Raw genomic sequence first — 16,791 nt, 5'->3', positions numbered from 1 at the left:
ACAACAGCTAATTAATTAGTCCAGAGAATCAAGAAAACGTACCAGACATCTGGTCTGCCAAGGAAATGTCTCACACTGCCTACAGGACAATAATAAATGTCCGCACACTAACAGCCTCACAGATTTGATAAAAGGTCCAAAACAATTTGCTGGCAATCACTGCCTTTAGTCTCTCTGTTGCATGCCACCACCACTATGCATGAACTCATCTAGCTAAGATACCAATGAATGCAGATTGCTTCGCTAATCCCCATGCTGTGAATTTGTAGAGTTTGTTTAAGAAGGGAAGTTCCAGTAAGCCGCCACAGCTACACAGATATTCTATCGCTTAGGATTTACAAACTGTTTGTGAATCATTTATATTTGGGTTTGATGGGTATCAACAACAATAAAACAAAATTCAATAGTTACACATACAAAACATGTACTTCAATTACTTAAGAGTATGAATGAAACAAAAGTAATGTGTGAGTCAGAATCTCTCGCAGTGTTTTCCTCTGGTTACTAACCATATTTTCTATGTTGACAAAGGGAATGAATACATTGGCATTGATTGGTTGCATTACCAGTTCTGCACAAACTTTTAAACTTTTACACTACTGACAGACTGGAACCTTATAAGCAGAATAGGGAATAGGACACAACCTATTTTCTCAAGGTTAAGGTATTTAGAACTCAGGGACACATTCTGAGCTGATGAAAACTACGCCTGGGCCAGAATTAATCGCTTTGTTGTCAAAATCGGGCATCAAATCAAATAGGCTTTCTAACAAATGCCAAAGGAGTGCAAATGTGCACTTGCAACTGAAATGTTCCCGATTCCTGTATTCTGACAGGAATCTCTGTGCTCATTGTGAAGAACAGTTACCTTGTGATCGCACCAAACAGCATTGCACAGAAACAAGCATTATGTTGCTAGGCAACTGCATAGAAAGGACAAAGGGGAGGAATTGGTTTTGTGCCTGATCCTCTGGGAAGAGGGTGATGCGCCTGTAAGGCATGTTTGAGGCTCAAGGTTAGCTCCCATTCAGGCCTGGGGCCTTGTTTCTATAGTAACCCTGTGAGTTTTAGACGTTAACCGGGTCTTCAGATGCCGTTTGCTGAACAGGATCTTCTGAAAATCAGCTGTGGGGAGGGGTTGAAGGGCAATGGGCCCCACTTGATGTGGGAGGAGGGAGGAAAGATGAGTGATTCTCCTTGATCTGGATGGTGAGAGCTATAAGATTTGGAGCGAAGAATGCATCCAGGGCACTTCACAAAGATGGCAGCACCCTCAACAGCTGTTCGAAAACAATAGCCAACTCAGTCAAATGTCATACACAACACTCGATGACACTCTTCATCCTGTCATTCAGGAGCAAATGGTTCAACTCCAACTGGAAGGTAACAGACTGCCGACAGTTTTGAACCCACGTGGAAGAGGACATGTTGGCCATTGCTGAAGCTAGAGCCAGCCATGGTGCTGAGGCTGACAGTATTCTCTTTCTCATATCACACTTCCACCTCGTTCCACTGATTTACAAGCTGGTATCTCTTACTTAGCTTCGTTCCTTCGGCGTGGAAAGAATCTTACTCTCAGTTGAGGCCTGCTGCATGGGTGTTTGAGGATTGTGAGCTGTACTCATGAACCATGTTGGTGGGGCGGGTGGTGGTGGTGGTGGGGCAGGGGGTGGGAAGGGGAAGCCCTTGTCATTCAGTAGTTACCTTTCAGTTTGCTATGCCAGATGGCACAGTAAGCTGCTGCAGAATGAAGGCATTATAACCTCTGCCAAAATACCAGGCATTGACCTGAATGATACATTGTATCAGGGCACTAAGGGAAATATCCTTTTGGTTCCAGTCAATTGCAGAGTTGACAATGTGCTCCTGCAAAATCATATGTGTGTTCCAAATGGCACAAGTTCTGCAATTGTGGTGAAGCTATGTTCTCACTTTGTCTGACTGTCTCTCCCATGAGGGGTAAAATGAAATTAACTCTTAAAATAGAGATCCTCAGGGACTTCCATTATGCAGCAGTGCACTGCAAAACACGGCATTCAAGAACATTTCCATCTGTCAAGGGAAAGATTCCAGAGCGTGTGCAAGTTTACCACCATGATCACATTGACAGCCACTGGCAATGCAATTCTCCCTTGTCGCTGTACCAGACAGCAGATTTCAGTGAGGATCTCTTTGGTAAAGTACAGATCTCTGACACACTGCTGTGACACAGGAATGGGAAATACTCCCTGAACAATATGTCTTGCTGAATTCTACAGTCTCACCAATCTCTGGTGAAGAAATCTCTCCTTATCTCAGTCCTAAATGAACCTACCCCATACCCATAAACTGTGAGCCCTGAAACCTAATATCAAGTAACCTGTATATTATGGACAATGATTTAAAAAGTCCAGGGAGTGTTCTTCCAGTGTGTTAACCCTGCAAGCTGTAAGAGAGGCAGTGCTGGAGAAGTGAAATCCAAAATGACAATACTGGTATCAAATCAGTGTTACATACTGATTAATGTCATGATCTAGGTGAAAGTGAGGACTGCAGATGCTGGAGATCAGAGTCGAGAGTGTGGTGCTGGAAAAGCACAGCAGGTTTGGCAGCATCCAAGGAGCAGGAGAATCAATGTTTCATGCAAAAGCCCTTCATCAGGAATGAGCTGATCTGTCTACTCTGCATCCTTTGGGCAAACATTAACTGTGTATGCCACTGACCCTTCACCATGATGGTATCTGAAATGCTTTGCATCAGATGCTGAAGACAACATGATGAACTCCAAACAGCAAAAGAGTTTGTCATCCAACATTCTATAATTAAAAAGTTTTTTTTTTGTCAACACTTCCGTTGATCGATTAATGTTTTTGAAACAATAACTGATCTAATCCATCATGGCACCGCTTACCTCCTTGCATGCTTTGTGGTTCTAACATGCAGTTACTGCATTCTTATCATGAAGGTGGTATTACATAGCAATATGCTAATATACTATGATTAACATTTCTTAATTACTTCCTGAAGGCTCTTATCTCCAATTTCAGGTTGGTTTACTTTGGGCAAAATTACTTTATTCAATCAAAGCTCAGAAGATCTATCTAAAACATTTGAAACCTCTCTGATTTTCAGCATACCGCTGACATATTAATATGTCTTTTGACTATCGAGCAGACTGGTATCAGAATTGGTGTGATTCATTATTTGATAATGTTATGGAAATGGATTTAACTTATCACAATAAACTGTGCATCTTTAGCCCTGTCAAACATTATTAAACTGGAAGATTAGAGGCAGCAAACTTTCACATTACATTCACATGTATTCCATTATCCCAGATGCTCAGGACCCCATGGTTTCATACAGATTTTTTGCTAACCTACTTAAGGATTTTGATTTGTATGAATTTACACTTAGTCTCTGTCCTGAAGATGTTGACTGCTGTTGAAGCACTGGCAAATTTTTAAATACTTTGCCCTATGTGTGACAGTTGAGGATGGGAGTGGAGGCATCACAGACATGCAGACTTTCCAGTTTTTATGAGTCCAGAATGGATAGTGTTCCCTTTCTGGACTAGGGAGTCCAATACCTTATGTGTATAAAGCACTTACAACCAAGTGAAACATCTCTTTACGGCTGGATGTTAGACTTTATTGGTCAGAGTATTGGGTGCAGGAGTTGGGAGGTCATGTTGTGGCTGTACAAGATATTGGTTAGGCCATTTTTGGAATATTACGTGCAATTCTGACCTCCTTCCAGAAGAAGGATGTTGAGAAATTTGAAAGTGTTCAGAAAAGATTTATAAAGATGTTGTCAGGGTTGGAGGATTTGAGCTACAGAGAGAGATTGAACAGGTTGGGGCTGTTTTCCCTGGAGCGTCAGAAGCTGAGGGGTATAAAATTATGAGGGGCATGGATAGGATAAATAGACAAAGTCTTTTCTCTGGGGTGAGGGAGTCCAGAACTAGAGGACATAGGGTTAGGGTGAGAGGGGAAAGGTGTAAAATAGACAAAGGGGCAACTTTTTCACACAGAGTGTGGTACGTGTATGGAATGAGCTGCCAGAGGAAGTGGTGGAGGCTGGTACAATTGCAACATTTAAAAGGCATCTGGATGGGTATATGAATAGGAAGGGTTTGGAGGGATATGGGCTGGATGCTGGCAGGTGGGACTAGATTGGGGTGGGATATCTGGTCGGCATGGACAAGTTGGACTGAAGGGTCTGTTCTGATTTGTACATCTCTATGACTCTATGACTTCAGTACAGATAAAAGAGTGAGATGAAGGGAAATCACTGAAGCCTCAGGGGATTTTAGAAGCAGGTGAGTCAGATCTAGAGTCATAGACATGTATAGCACAAAACAGACCCTTTGGTCCAACTTGTCCATGCCGACCAGATATCCTAACCTAATGTAGTCCCATTTGCCAGCACCCGGCCCATTTCCCTCCAAACCCTTCCTATTCATATACTCATCCAGATGCCTTTTAAATGTTGCAATTGTATCAGCCTCCACCACTTCCTCTGGCAGCTCATTCCATACACGCACCTCCTTGTGTGTGAAAAAGTTGCCCCTTAGGTCCCTTTTCTGTCTTTCCCCTCTCACCCTATACCTATGCCTTGTAGTTCTGCGCTACCCCAGCCCAGGGAAAAGACCTTGTCTGTTTATCCTATCGTCATGATTTTATAAACCTCTATAAGGTCACCCCTCAGCCTCCGACGCTCCAGGAAAAAAAGCCCAGCCTATTCAGCCTCTCGTGTAATATATTATCAGGAGTGAAGCCATACAGCAAATTGGACAAAGCAATTTAGGATTAGAAATAAGTATTTTATCTGGATCATCTTGGCACAGTTGGTGTCCCTCCAGACCTTAGTCAAACGATCATGAAGTTCAAATTTCAACCCGTCAGCTCTTCACTACTCAACCACCGACAATTCCCTGGTGAAGCTAAGCTGGTCCAGGACCTTCAGTGCTCTACCTGGAAGCTGGAGAGAAGAAATGTGCACCCAACATGCAACACACCCAAGTTTCAATTCCCACAACTGACCAGCCAGTCTAGCACCTGATCAGGAAAGTCCTAAGTTAGGGACATTGAGGGACAATTTAGGGCAGGTTTGAACCCTTGGTGACTATGAAGCTATGCTGGACAGAGGTGCTACAGCACTAGTGGTGCGCTGACACTAATATTTCAAACAAAAATATATATGAGGCAGACCTGTTAGTGCACAGTGACTGCTTGTCACCATGGAAACGGGAGATCAGATTGCCAAGCTGGATAAATGTTGACACCATTTTATTCACTGTCTTGCTGACCGACAGCAGACCATGCACTCTGAAAAGACAATGCAGGAATGATACACATTCCCCACTCTTGGCGCTGAGGCAAACACAGAGTAGAGGTTTATATAAAAAGACAAAGCGCTCACAGGGCAGGTGGCCACTTTCCATTTGGAGCACCATCGACGTTTCAATAGAGCTCCCATTAGGCTCAGAATGAAGAGGGGAATATGGGAGCGAGGACATCAGTGTAGAATTCCAAAATAAACCCCAAGAATTTGAAGTAACTCACCAAAGCAGCTGCTGGCTTTGGAATAGTTAGGAGAAAGGACAACTCTTGTCTCTGGGAGTCACTGCTAGATTGCAAGTGTCCTGCCCCCTACACCCCAAGTATGCACTAAGAGCACAAACTGGTCTAGAGGTCAGAATTGTTTGACTCATTCTCTGCAACAAGAGGTAACTTAAGGATTTGATTACCTTTGATATCAATCACAGCTCTATCTAACAGTATTTTCCTGACTGTGAAATACTTGTAAATATTTCCAAAGAAAACTTGTAAATTTTCAACACTTGAGTATCAAAAATCAAATAAAATCAACATTGATAAGTTATTTCATACTTCTTAGCTAATGTTGCTTCCACATGGAAGTATGTTTCAAATGCTTGCGCTACTGTTTCGGCAGCAGGACAAGCAAGAGAGAGCGAGTGGCACCTCACACCAAGGGTAAGGATAACCCTGTCCATGATCCATGACAATTGTTCTCCCTCAGCAATCCAATCCAAGGCAATCATGGACAATTCCAACCAAGCAGAACATCCAATGCAGCTGTCAACATATAAAGTACTGTGTGATCACAATGCAATGCTTCTGAGAGTGAATTCATTGAGAAAGCTGTAGGAAGAGGTGGCCTCACCGTTGCGCTTTGCTGTTTTTTCTGTGCTCTGAGACGATGGCGAGGCTGTGTCAAGGGCAGTGGCGGGGGCAACATAGACGGGGGTTTCATTAATCTTCTCTCTCCCAGCTGTCTCTGATGTTCTGCCAAGAAACAAGAACAAGACAAATTAGGGAAACGTGATCTGCAGATCTCGCAACCTGCCAATTGAGAAAGAATTTCTCGCTGCTGATAAAGCAAGAAACAAAAGCACATTCATCCAAAAATCAATCCTATCTGCTGTCCAGCTTTTTGCCAATGCTTCACCTTTTTGTGGCTGACTCTAGGGCAGTTCACCTCAACGGATTCCATCTTTTCAGAGTTCACACTTGCATCTTTCATTCTCTGGCACATTCACTGAATGAGACCTAAGCCTAATAATTCATCACAACTGCAGTATGCTGTACATTGTTCATAAATCACAGGTAGAAAGCTCACTATGTTGTGGAACTGTATTTAGCATTCTGTAGCTGGATAACTTTAAAGGGATATGGGCCAAATGCTGGTAAATGGGATTACATTAATTTAGGATATCTGGTCGCATGGACCATGTTTCTGTGCTGTGTAACTCTATTACTCCAAGACTAACTGGTGGCAGACAAATGTTGCTTTAGTTGAGGTGGTCTGACCAAATTAAGTGCCAACCAGGCTCAAACTCAACAGAAATGGGCCTGCCCAAGGATTGACAACCCCTGTGGCAGAAATCCCATCCACTGACTAATCAAGAGGCCAGAAGTTCTCCATTGCCCAACAGCGCCACCTGAAGTGGTGGTACTCCACCCACAAAAGACCTACGATCAACAAGGGGCCCAGGCCACAGGTGAAGAGTGGTAAGATGGGGTTTGCAGGGTGTTGGCTGCTGACAAAATGTGGGATGGGTTGGAAACAAGTGTGGGGTGCAGGGGGGTCGGATTTCAGGGGCATCCCATTTCTTGCTGTCAACTCCCTCAAGTGGGCATTTAATGTTTTAAAAAGGGAACCTCACTACCAACCAGGTTAGCTGGTTTCTGGAGGCAAGTGAAACCCTTTTGAGTTAGGGAAAATCCCTGAATTGTTCTCTGTGGAGTCAGGAATAATGTGGCTCATTATTGAACTTAATTAGTTAGCCAACAGGTTTCCTACATCAGTCCATTCCTGCCTCTGACTTCATTGGGATGAGTTTTCCTGGCAGTGGGAGTGAGCTGCACTGGGACCCAGCTACCACTGAACCTGCTCCAACAGGTTCCTACCAATCCAGCCCACAGCGACCAATTCAATTATTTGAAAAGAAAAGCTTTGCTGACGTTTCAGTGCAGTACTGAGGGAGTGTTGCATTGTCAGAGGTGCCATCTAGCAAATGAGATGTTGCACTGACTTTCTGCCAGTCTTGTTGGGAAGCTGTTAAGATTCACATGAGAGAGCTCGAAGTAAAGCAGGGGTATCCTCGGATATTTGCAGATATTTATTCTCCAACCAACATAACTAGAACACATTTTCTGGCCATTATCTCATTGCTGCTTGTGGGGTCTTATTGTGTGTAAATTGGCTGCCATGTTTCCTACAGTCATCACTATCCATTAAAATAAAATCTGCAAAGCATCATTTGACATACCTGACATACCAATTCAATACAAGATTTTCTTTCTCTCTCTCTCTCTCTCTCTTTTGGGTTAATTGTCAATTCCAATTCATCTCACTAGTCCATTTGCATAGGCAAAACAGCTTTCGGTATGTGTTTACAAGTGAACTGATTAAAGGAAACAAAATTATAAATACGATATCTTGTGGGACAATCAGAAGCTTACAATCCATCCTAATCAGATGACTAATTAAATGGGCTGTAGTTCTTCTGGCTTCTCATTGAGACCTCTTGAAAAGCAACACTTCACAGAATTACAGAATTGTTTGGTGCAGGAGGAGGCCATTCAGCCCATCATACCTACGCTAGCTCTATTACCAGGTGTCAATATCCTGCCTTCTCCCCATAGCCCTGCACACCATTTCCATCCGAATGCTCATCCAATACCCTTTTGAATGCCTCAATGAATGCTGCCTTCTAAGCAGTGCATTCTATTCACTTCCTGATATATGAAATAACTTCCATTTCTCACAACTAGTTCCACCCTCAATGATGCGAGCAGCTGAAATGTAAACAGTATTAATCCTTTAACCAACCTTCAAACTCTCATTGCCAGATTAGCCGTTTCCATTCTCTATCCCCACAATGCGTCACGCTCCCCATTCATTGAATACCTCTGGGCTTGACTTACTCAATAGCAGCTTCACGGCGTAACAGGGCTGCTTGCTTTAAGTCTGTGTCGATGATAGGGAGTTAATTCTTTTGTATCAACAAATCCCAAATCGAGTTCCCAGGACAGGAGCCAGATGAAGTGCCTCTAAACAGACTTTCCAACTTATCTCATGTTCAACCTCTGGTTATGAAAACTTTTTTTAAAAGATTTAAATAATCACTCAGTCAACTTATTAAGCTATCAAACTGAAATGGGGCAATTTGTCATCAACCCTCCTGCCATTAGAGGGTTGGCTGTGAGGCAGTTTGTCTTTGCATGCATTTGACTCGCTGCCCTTATCTACGGTGTGCGACTTAACCCACAAAAGCTTGAAAGCTCTACCCTCGGTTCAAAGTGCAAAGTGACTTGTATCGACAACAGCAACGGGTCTCTGGCTATGTGTTCACCATCCAGAGAGCTCTCGTTCACCCAACTGACATGCTGGCATCTTTTTGTTTTATCAAGACAAAAACCGAGAAACGAATTTCACTCAAAAAGGCAGCGAACAACACAACAAGATGGCCACTAAAAGTGAGCAAAAGCTACCAACGGCCACTGCTACATTATTTAGATAAAGTCCTGTTGTGCAGTGCCAGAGAGGCTTTCTGCTTTTCTCTCAGCCAAGCAATGTATTTACAGCACTAATTTGTACTTGCATTTGAAGGGCTGCTGGGAGCAGATATGCACTTCAAAATACTCAGTGTGAAGCATTTTTCACTGTAATTCACATTAGCTACATTTCACAATTGACGACTGATCAAAAAGCTGACATCACAACTAACTGTACCGAATTCCCTGTGCACACACAAATGATGACCAATAGAATGGAATTAAAGACAAGGGTTTTTATTTTTGGGGACTGAACTTAAGTTTGATTGCCAACTGTACCTCTTTGACCAGGTCTGCGATAACGGCCCATGGTCCCACCAACTGCTTCCCTCTGCAGAATACAGCACCGCAGTAACAGCTCACAGCAGGTTTCTCGATGGAAAGTTCATTATGGCAGAGAATGGAGCTGAAGCGCCCAATCCGCAGGCTGCCAGCTGCTCACTGGGCTATGCCTCTGCCCACAGACACTATTTGCTTTACACAAGACTTTAAAATGACAAAGTGATGCTGAATTGATTCAGTCAGACGCAGCTTAGAATGAAGCTATCACGGATTGCACCAGCACAGGGATACAATGAGGTTGCAGTGATTTCTGACTTTGGTCAGACGATTCATTCTCTCCGTTGAAAAGGGTGGACAATTTCTGAGTTTCTATCATTGGGCTGAAAACAATAACGACCCAACTCTGAAAAAAAAGCTCATATGTATAAGCACCCCAGATTATTTCTGTGCTCTTAAAAACAGAGAATTACATATTTAACCCTTAGACTGCAGCATGATGGACAAAACATTCACAATGAAAGCATTGTAAATTGACATCTGTGGCCTGCAGAGTGCCAGTGCTACAAAGTGGAAACTCAAAGCTCAGAGTGCTCATGCTCTGCCACCCAGTGTGTAACTGCTCAGTCAACCAGTGAGTAAATGCACTGTGACTGGATGGACAAATGCTCTCTGTGGCTGGATGTGGAAATATGCTGTGACTGTAAATCCATTCCAAGACCAAGTGGTAAAGACACTCTGTGCTTTGGTATATAAATGCTGTCTGGGAATGGTGGGTAAGCATGCTGTGACTGGGTGTGGAAACATACTCTGTGACGTGAGTAAGTGCACTGTGACTGGGTGTAATTACATGCTGTGACCCAGTGTATAAAATCAGCCTGTGACCCAGTGTATAACTGCGCTGTGACTCAGTGTGTAAATCACCAGGACTCGGTGTGCAAATATACTTTTTGACTCAGTGTGTCAATGCACTATGACTGGATGTGTAAATACACCCTGTAGCCCAGTGTGTAAATACATCCTATGGCCCAGTGTGTAAATGCACTCTATGGCCCAGTGTGTAAATACATCTTATGGCCCAGTGTGTAAATACGCTCTGTGGCCCAGTGTGTAACTACATCCTATGGCCCAGTGTGTAAATACGCTCTGTGGCCCAGTGTGTAAATACATCCTATGGCCCAGTGTGTAAATACGCCCTGTAGCCCAGTGTGTAAATACACTCTGTGGCCCAGTGTGTAAATACGCTCTGTGGCCCAGTGTGTAAATACATCCTATGGCCCAGTATGTAAATATGCCCTGTGGCTCAGTGTGTAAATACACCCTGTGGCCCAGTGTGTCAATACACCCTGTGGCCCAGTGTGTAAATACGCTCTGTGGCCCAGTGTGTAAATACATTCTATGGCCCAGTGTGTAAATACACCCTGTGGCCCAGTGTGTAAATACGCCCTGAGGCCCAGTGTGTAAATACGCCCTGAGGCCCAGTGTGTAAATACACTCTGTGCTGGATCTTATTTCTTCTTCTGACACTCCCTTGCATGTGCAATCTCATTCTCTCAGTCTGGATCGATGACACCACAGGCCACTCGTTTTACCTGTCCTTAGCTACATCCCATCTACACCTCCTTTCTGAGTCACTGCTATTCTGTCCCCAGTACCTACTAAAGATCCTTTCTTGTCATTGTCCAGTAGGGGAACATCAGATACAGGCAAGCATATGGATATGGACAAAGGTGAGCTTTTATTGATGACCTGCAAAAAGGAACACACTGGGTCACAGAGTGCATTTACACATCCCGTCACAGGTTGCAGTTCACTCTCACATTGTGAACAAATGCTGTCATCTTGACCTTCACAGTCCAGGATGGTCTTCTGCATGTGACTAGCAGCCACTGGAAGTGGAGGGTATCAGTCAGGCCTCTCTGCCTTGCAGTGCCCAATGCAGCTGTAATCGGCAAGGACTGCTTCCTCCAGCTCAACGTCTTCATTCTTCTCAGACAGTGCTCCCATTTCCCTGGCTCCTCAGCATCAATCACATTGCCTCGCTGTCTGCTCCAACTGTGCAGAGCGTAGCACAACAACTGGATGGTGCAGTGCATTCTGTCCAGACTGTACTAGAAGGCCCTCCCTAGACCACCCCAGCAAGAGAACCATACCTTCTGTCATCTCTTCCTCCATGGCCCTGGTAAAGCATAGTGTGGCCTGGACACCAACTTGGTGAAGGTGCCATGCCGGCTGAGTAACAAACATAGTCCACATTGACTACTGTAATCTGACCCCTCCTCCATCACCGTGACCATTCCACTTTCAACTGTATTCACTAGAGTCCATTGTTATATTTAGATGACTGTGACGCAGTGATGTTCCCTTTGGCCCACAGCACTCTTATAAGTTCAACAAATGATGGGAGCTTTTGACCAGCTTTCTCGTTGTTTTAAGTCAGTGTCACTAACTTCTGCAGCACTGCGATGACAATGTTAGTATGGCTCGAGAAGAACAAGGCCAATAGGAGTCTTGTTTTGGAAATGGACTCTTCTAGATCTGCTGAGTTTCTCCAGCACTTCTGCTTGTCTTTTCCTGTAAAGAAATTCTCTAACTAGGAATGGAAATGTACTCTGTGACTCAGTATGTAAATACCCTCTGTTGCAGACACATAACCACAACAGGCCAAGCAACCTGCCATCCAGATTGCAATTGGAGCAGCTTTCACTAGACATCAGCTTCCTACTCCGTGTCTTCCCCAGATTCACTCGAGGAAGATGTGAGTTATTTATTTTTTCTGTCCCGCGGATCCAAGCCTGGCTGCTGAACAGTGCTGTATGAAGAGTGAATGACCCCACAGCCATTCCAGAGAGCTTGGCATGTGTCTTCAATGATACATCTGAGGGGGGTGTGGCATTCAGTGCTATTCTGTACTTCAGCCTGTTCACAATTCCGAAGGTGAAGTGGATGCCCTCCCAGTTCATGAAGCAGGTGTGGGAAGTGTATCACAGGCACAAGTCCAAATGTTGCACCTGCTGCTTGGCATCACCACAGGCAAAGTTCATCCAGTTTGTAGCACTGAAAATAAGAGCTGTTTTATACACCCTGCACCTATCTGCAGCAGATCCCTGGGAGGCAAAACAGTTGAGAGTAATTGTGACTTTGACGACTGTTGCTGATTGCGTAGGGATGTAAAGCATCTGAAAGGGTTAATGCTGAAGAGTGACTTGGGCTCCAGTTATTATAATGGAGCTGGTGGGCAAGGGGAAGACGTTTATAAAACGGCACAGTTTACAGGCTGGTAAAGCTATAGCAAGCAAAGTATTTACAGCTCAGATCAAGTGCAGTGGCTACGCTTACTTTAAAGGCAGCACGGTGACTCAGTGGTTAGCACTGCTGCCTCACAGAAACAGGGATAATGAAGGGCCACAAAGGCAACTTGAAACCAGTCCATGTCATTAGTATTAAAGCAATAATTGGGCAATTTATAACCCTAAGCGGAAATTGTCTGATGGAAGAAGGAAGTTGGGAGATTATTGAAGCTGCAGAAAAGTTGGGAGATCTATGACTTAAACTGCAATAAAGGCAGGGACATTAATTTTAATCCCGCACAATAAGTGTAATCCTGGAAAAGAAATGTGAAAGCAAATTTACAGTCTCAGGCAGTGGGAACACCTCAAAAACCCTGTTAAAAGATCAGGCACCGCCATATAAAGATGCAAAGAATGGGATTCATTCAGGAATGCCAGTAAGAGAATCTGAGTACAATATCGAGACTATGATTAACAAGGATCACTGGGAAAAGATGCAAGAAAGGCAGGAATCCTCAATTTTGACTGCAAATGCAGAAAAAGCTCCCAGTTCAGCAGTACACATTGCAGCATTGCTACACTGCAGAATGAACAAAAAAACCTTTGGAGCAAGGACAATAAATCATAATGTTCGGATGACATGACAGCAGAAATAATATTACCAGATCTATTTCATTTCAGAGATAGAATGGAGAATTGGACAACTTGGAGAAACCAATTCTTTAAGACATGAATGTGCAAAGACCTTGCCAAGTCCTCATCTGGGCACCAGTGCTGAAATTGGCAGAACTGCCTCACAGGTTTGTCAAGCAGCAGCCTATAAGTCACACTCAAAGGAATCATCCCTTACATATACTGTCCCACACAACAAGATCCCCATCCCTGGCCCAGCACTGATGGCGGAACAATGGGATACATTTGGAAGGGATTTGCCTCAGGAGTCTTAAATATCGAGTCTGGACCCATTTAGTTTCATGCCATCAAGGTCTGACATGGGTAAGGAAACCTCCTACTGATTACCATGTACCATCCTCCCTCGACTGGTGATTGCATGCCCCTCCATGTTGAGCAGCACTTGGAGGAAGTACTGAAGACAACAAGGACACAGAATGTACTCTGGGTGGGGGGGTTTCAATGTCCACCACCAAGAGTGGTTTTGCAGCAGCTGGTCAGGCCCTAATGGACATAGCTGCTGGACAGGGTTTGAGGCAGATGGTGTGGGAACCAACAAGAGGGAAAGATGTACTTGATTTCATCCTCACCAATCTGTCGGCTATAGATGCATCTGCCCATGATATTATTGGTAAGAGTGGCTACTGTACAATCCTTGTGGAGACAAAGTCCTGCCTTCACATTGAGAATAACCTCCAATGTGTTGTGTGGCATTATCGCCAGGCTAACCAGGACTGACTTCAAATCAATATAGCAACTCAAGTCTGAACATTCATGAGGCACTGTGGGCAATCAATAGCAGCAGAACTGTACTCCAACACGATCTACAGCCTCATGGCCCAGCACCCTACCATCATTATCGAGTCATAGGATTAACTCTGATTCAATAAAGAGGGCAAGCCAGCAGAAGCACTAAGTGAAGATACAAGAAAGGACTACCTGCGTGCCAAACATCATAAGCAGCAAGTAACAGTCAGAGCTAAACACTTCCATAATCAACAGATCAGATCTAAGCTCTGCAGTCCTGCCACATCCAGTCGTAAATGGTGGTGAACAATTAAACAATTCACTGGAGGAGGAGGCTCCACAAATATCCCAATCCTCAATGATGGAGGAGCCCAGCTTATCAGTGCAAGAGATACAGCTAAGCATCCACAGCGATCTTCAGCCAGAAGTGCTGAGTAGATGATCCATCTCGGCCTCCTCCAGTGGTCCCCAGGTCACCAATGCCAGCCTTCAGCCAATTCAATTTACTACTCGTAAATATGGAAAATTGCCCACATATGTCCTATACAAAAAAAACCAAATCCAAGCCAACCAATTACTATCAGTCTACTCTCGATCATCAGTAAGGTGATGGAAGATACTATCACCAGCATCTGCTCAGAAATAACTGACAGTTGGTTCTGCCAGGGCTACTTAGCTCCTGACCATGTTACAGCCTTGGTTCAAACCGGGACAATGAGCTGAATTCCAGAGGTGAGGGGAGAGTGACAGCTCTTGACATCAAGGCTTCATTTGACCAAAAGCTACATCAAGGAGCCCTAACACAACTAGAATCAATGGGAATCAGAGGGCAAATTCTCTGCTGGTTGGAGTCATACCTGGCACATAAGAAGATGAGTTTGGTTGTTGGAGGTCAATTATTTCAGCTCCACTCTCTCCTCAGGCTAGTGTTCTAGGCCCAATCATTTTCATCAGCTTCATCAATGATCTTCCCTACACCATGAGGTCAGAAATAGGGATGTTTGCTGATGATTCTATAATGTTCAGCCCCATTCATGACTCCCCAAATATGAAAGCAGTCTATGTTCAAATGTAATCAGATCTGGACAATATCCAGGCTTTGACTGATAAGTAGCAGGTAATATTTGTACCACATAAATGGCAGGGAAATCTATCTCCATTAAGAAAGAACCTAACCATTGTCCCTTGACATTCAATGGCATTGCTATCACTGAATTTCCATTATCAACTTTCCTTGGGGTTTCCATTGACTAGAAACTCAACTGGTCTCGCCACTTAAATGCAGTAGTTACAAGAACAGGTCAAAGGCTAGGAATACTGCAGCAAGTAACTTACCTCCCATCCACAAGGCACACATCAGGAATGGAATACTCTCCCACTTGCCTGAATGAGTGCAGCCTCAACAACACTCAAAAAGCTTGATACCAGCCTGGACAAACCAGTTTGCTTCATTGGCATCACATCCAGAAGCATCCACTCCCTCCACCACCACCGACGCTCAGTTGCAGCATTCAGTGCTATCTACAACAAGCACTCAAGAAATTCACCAAAGATCCTTAAACAGCAACCCATGACCACTGTCATCTGGAAAGAAAAGCTAATGGTATTCCTCACGGAAACAGGAAGTCCCAACCTCCCTTTCTGGCAAGAGGACATTGACGTCAATGGGCATCGAATCATTTTGAGCTCAGTACAGGGGCAGCTATCACCATATTATCAGAGTGTGTACAATCATCGAAGGAGCAGTGTGCATCACCCATAGCAATACAATGACATGATCCAGGGGCACAGCATTTAAGGTTAAAGGTAAGTTGCAATAACTGTATAACATATAGGGTATCAGATAATAGAGAACATGTATGTACTTCATAATCAAATAAACTCACTCAAACATAAATGTGTGCTTTGATTTGAATCTTAATAAAATTGCAGGAGTCAAATTTGCTAGTTATGGAGCAACAGGTCGAAAGAACATTCAGTGGCTGAACTGCCAATGATGGAACAATCAGTCAATGGACAGAACGCAAACTGAATACATAATTCATCAAGATTAGTTACGTTGGCATAAGAAATATGTTTCATACTGTCAGCAAGATGGAAACCTGCAATTATGTGGCATCGGCAAAAATATTTTGTGTGGCTATTGTATCAAAGAGAGTTCAGATTGTGAGAATCAGCAAGGTTTGTGAGAAAACGCAAGCAATCAGAAAGCTAATGAGAAGCATACCCTACTGAGGTAACTAGCAAACCTTGAACTAAGCCAACACAACTTGGTGATAGTGATGATAGATTTAAGCCTGAGGTCAGATGCTGAGGAGACACAAATTCAAGCAGAATAGTCTATCTCTTTGCTTCTTTCAAGAGAGGAATTCTCATTACCATGTGGCAGAAATCACACTGAGTGAGATGCAGTCCTCAAATAGTATGCCTGAGAAGGTGAGCACACTGGTTTCTCTAATACTACAATTACTGATGGTGAATGAAAACTTCCAAATGAATCTACAGATTGAAGTAAAGCATCTAAATACTTTGACATAGACTGACCAGCAGATTGAGAATAAAAATTTATTGACACAGTTTGACAACCCCCTGGAAGCCACTATAGAGTAGGGGAGACAAGTGCCTACAGATTCAAGACATAGTCATATAATGGAATTGCCTTGATCAGAGATCCAGGATACTACAAAGTAGAAGTGGCCTGGTTTAACGGGAACGGCACCGTCTGTGAAGGAAATTTA

General features: G+C 43.7%; 1 protein-coding gene across 5 annotated transcripts in view; it reads right to left on the bottom strand.

Annotated features, from left to right (window-relative positions):
* Positions 1-16,791, bottom strand: part of LOC122555487 (actin remodeling regulator NHS-like) — a 416,299-nt gene that overhangs the window by 52,438 nt on the left and 347,070 nt on the right. For 4 of the 5 annotated variants that reach the window (XM_087992981.1, XM_087992982.1, XM_087992983.1 and 1 more), the window contains exon 3: positions 6,169-6,290. In XM_087992981.1, the coding sequence (XP_087849107.1) occupies positions 6,169-6,290 (122 nt within the window). Of the gene's footprint in view, positions 1-6,168; positions 6,291-9,344; positions 9,463-16,791 lie in introns of those variants that run through there. The other variant, XM_087992984.1, reaches the window with a different exon arrangement.

This window comes from Chiloscyllium plagiosum, unplaced genomic scaffold (assembly GCF_037043375.1).
Source record: "Chiloscyllium plagiosum isolate Xiang-an unplaced genomic scaffold, Cpla_swu_hap1 HiC_scaffold_12, whole genome shotgun sequence".
Taxonomy (NCBI): domain Eukaryota; kingdom Metazoa; phylum Chordata; class Chondrichthyes; order Orectolobiformes; family Hemiscylliidae; genus Chiloscyllium; species Chiloscyllium plagiosum.
Note: the sequence above shows the minus strand (reverse complement) of the source record. Positions and strands in the feature narration are given on the sequence as shown.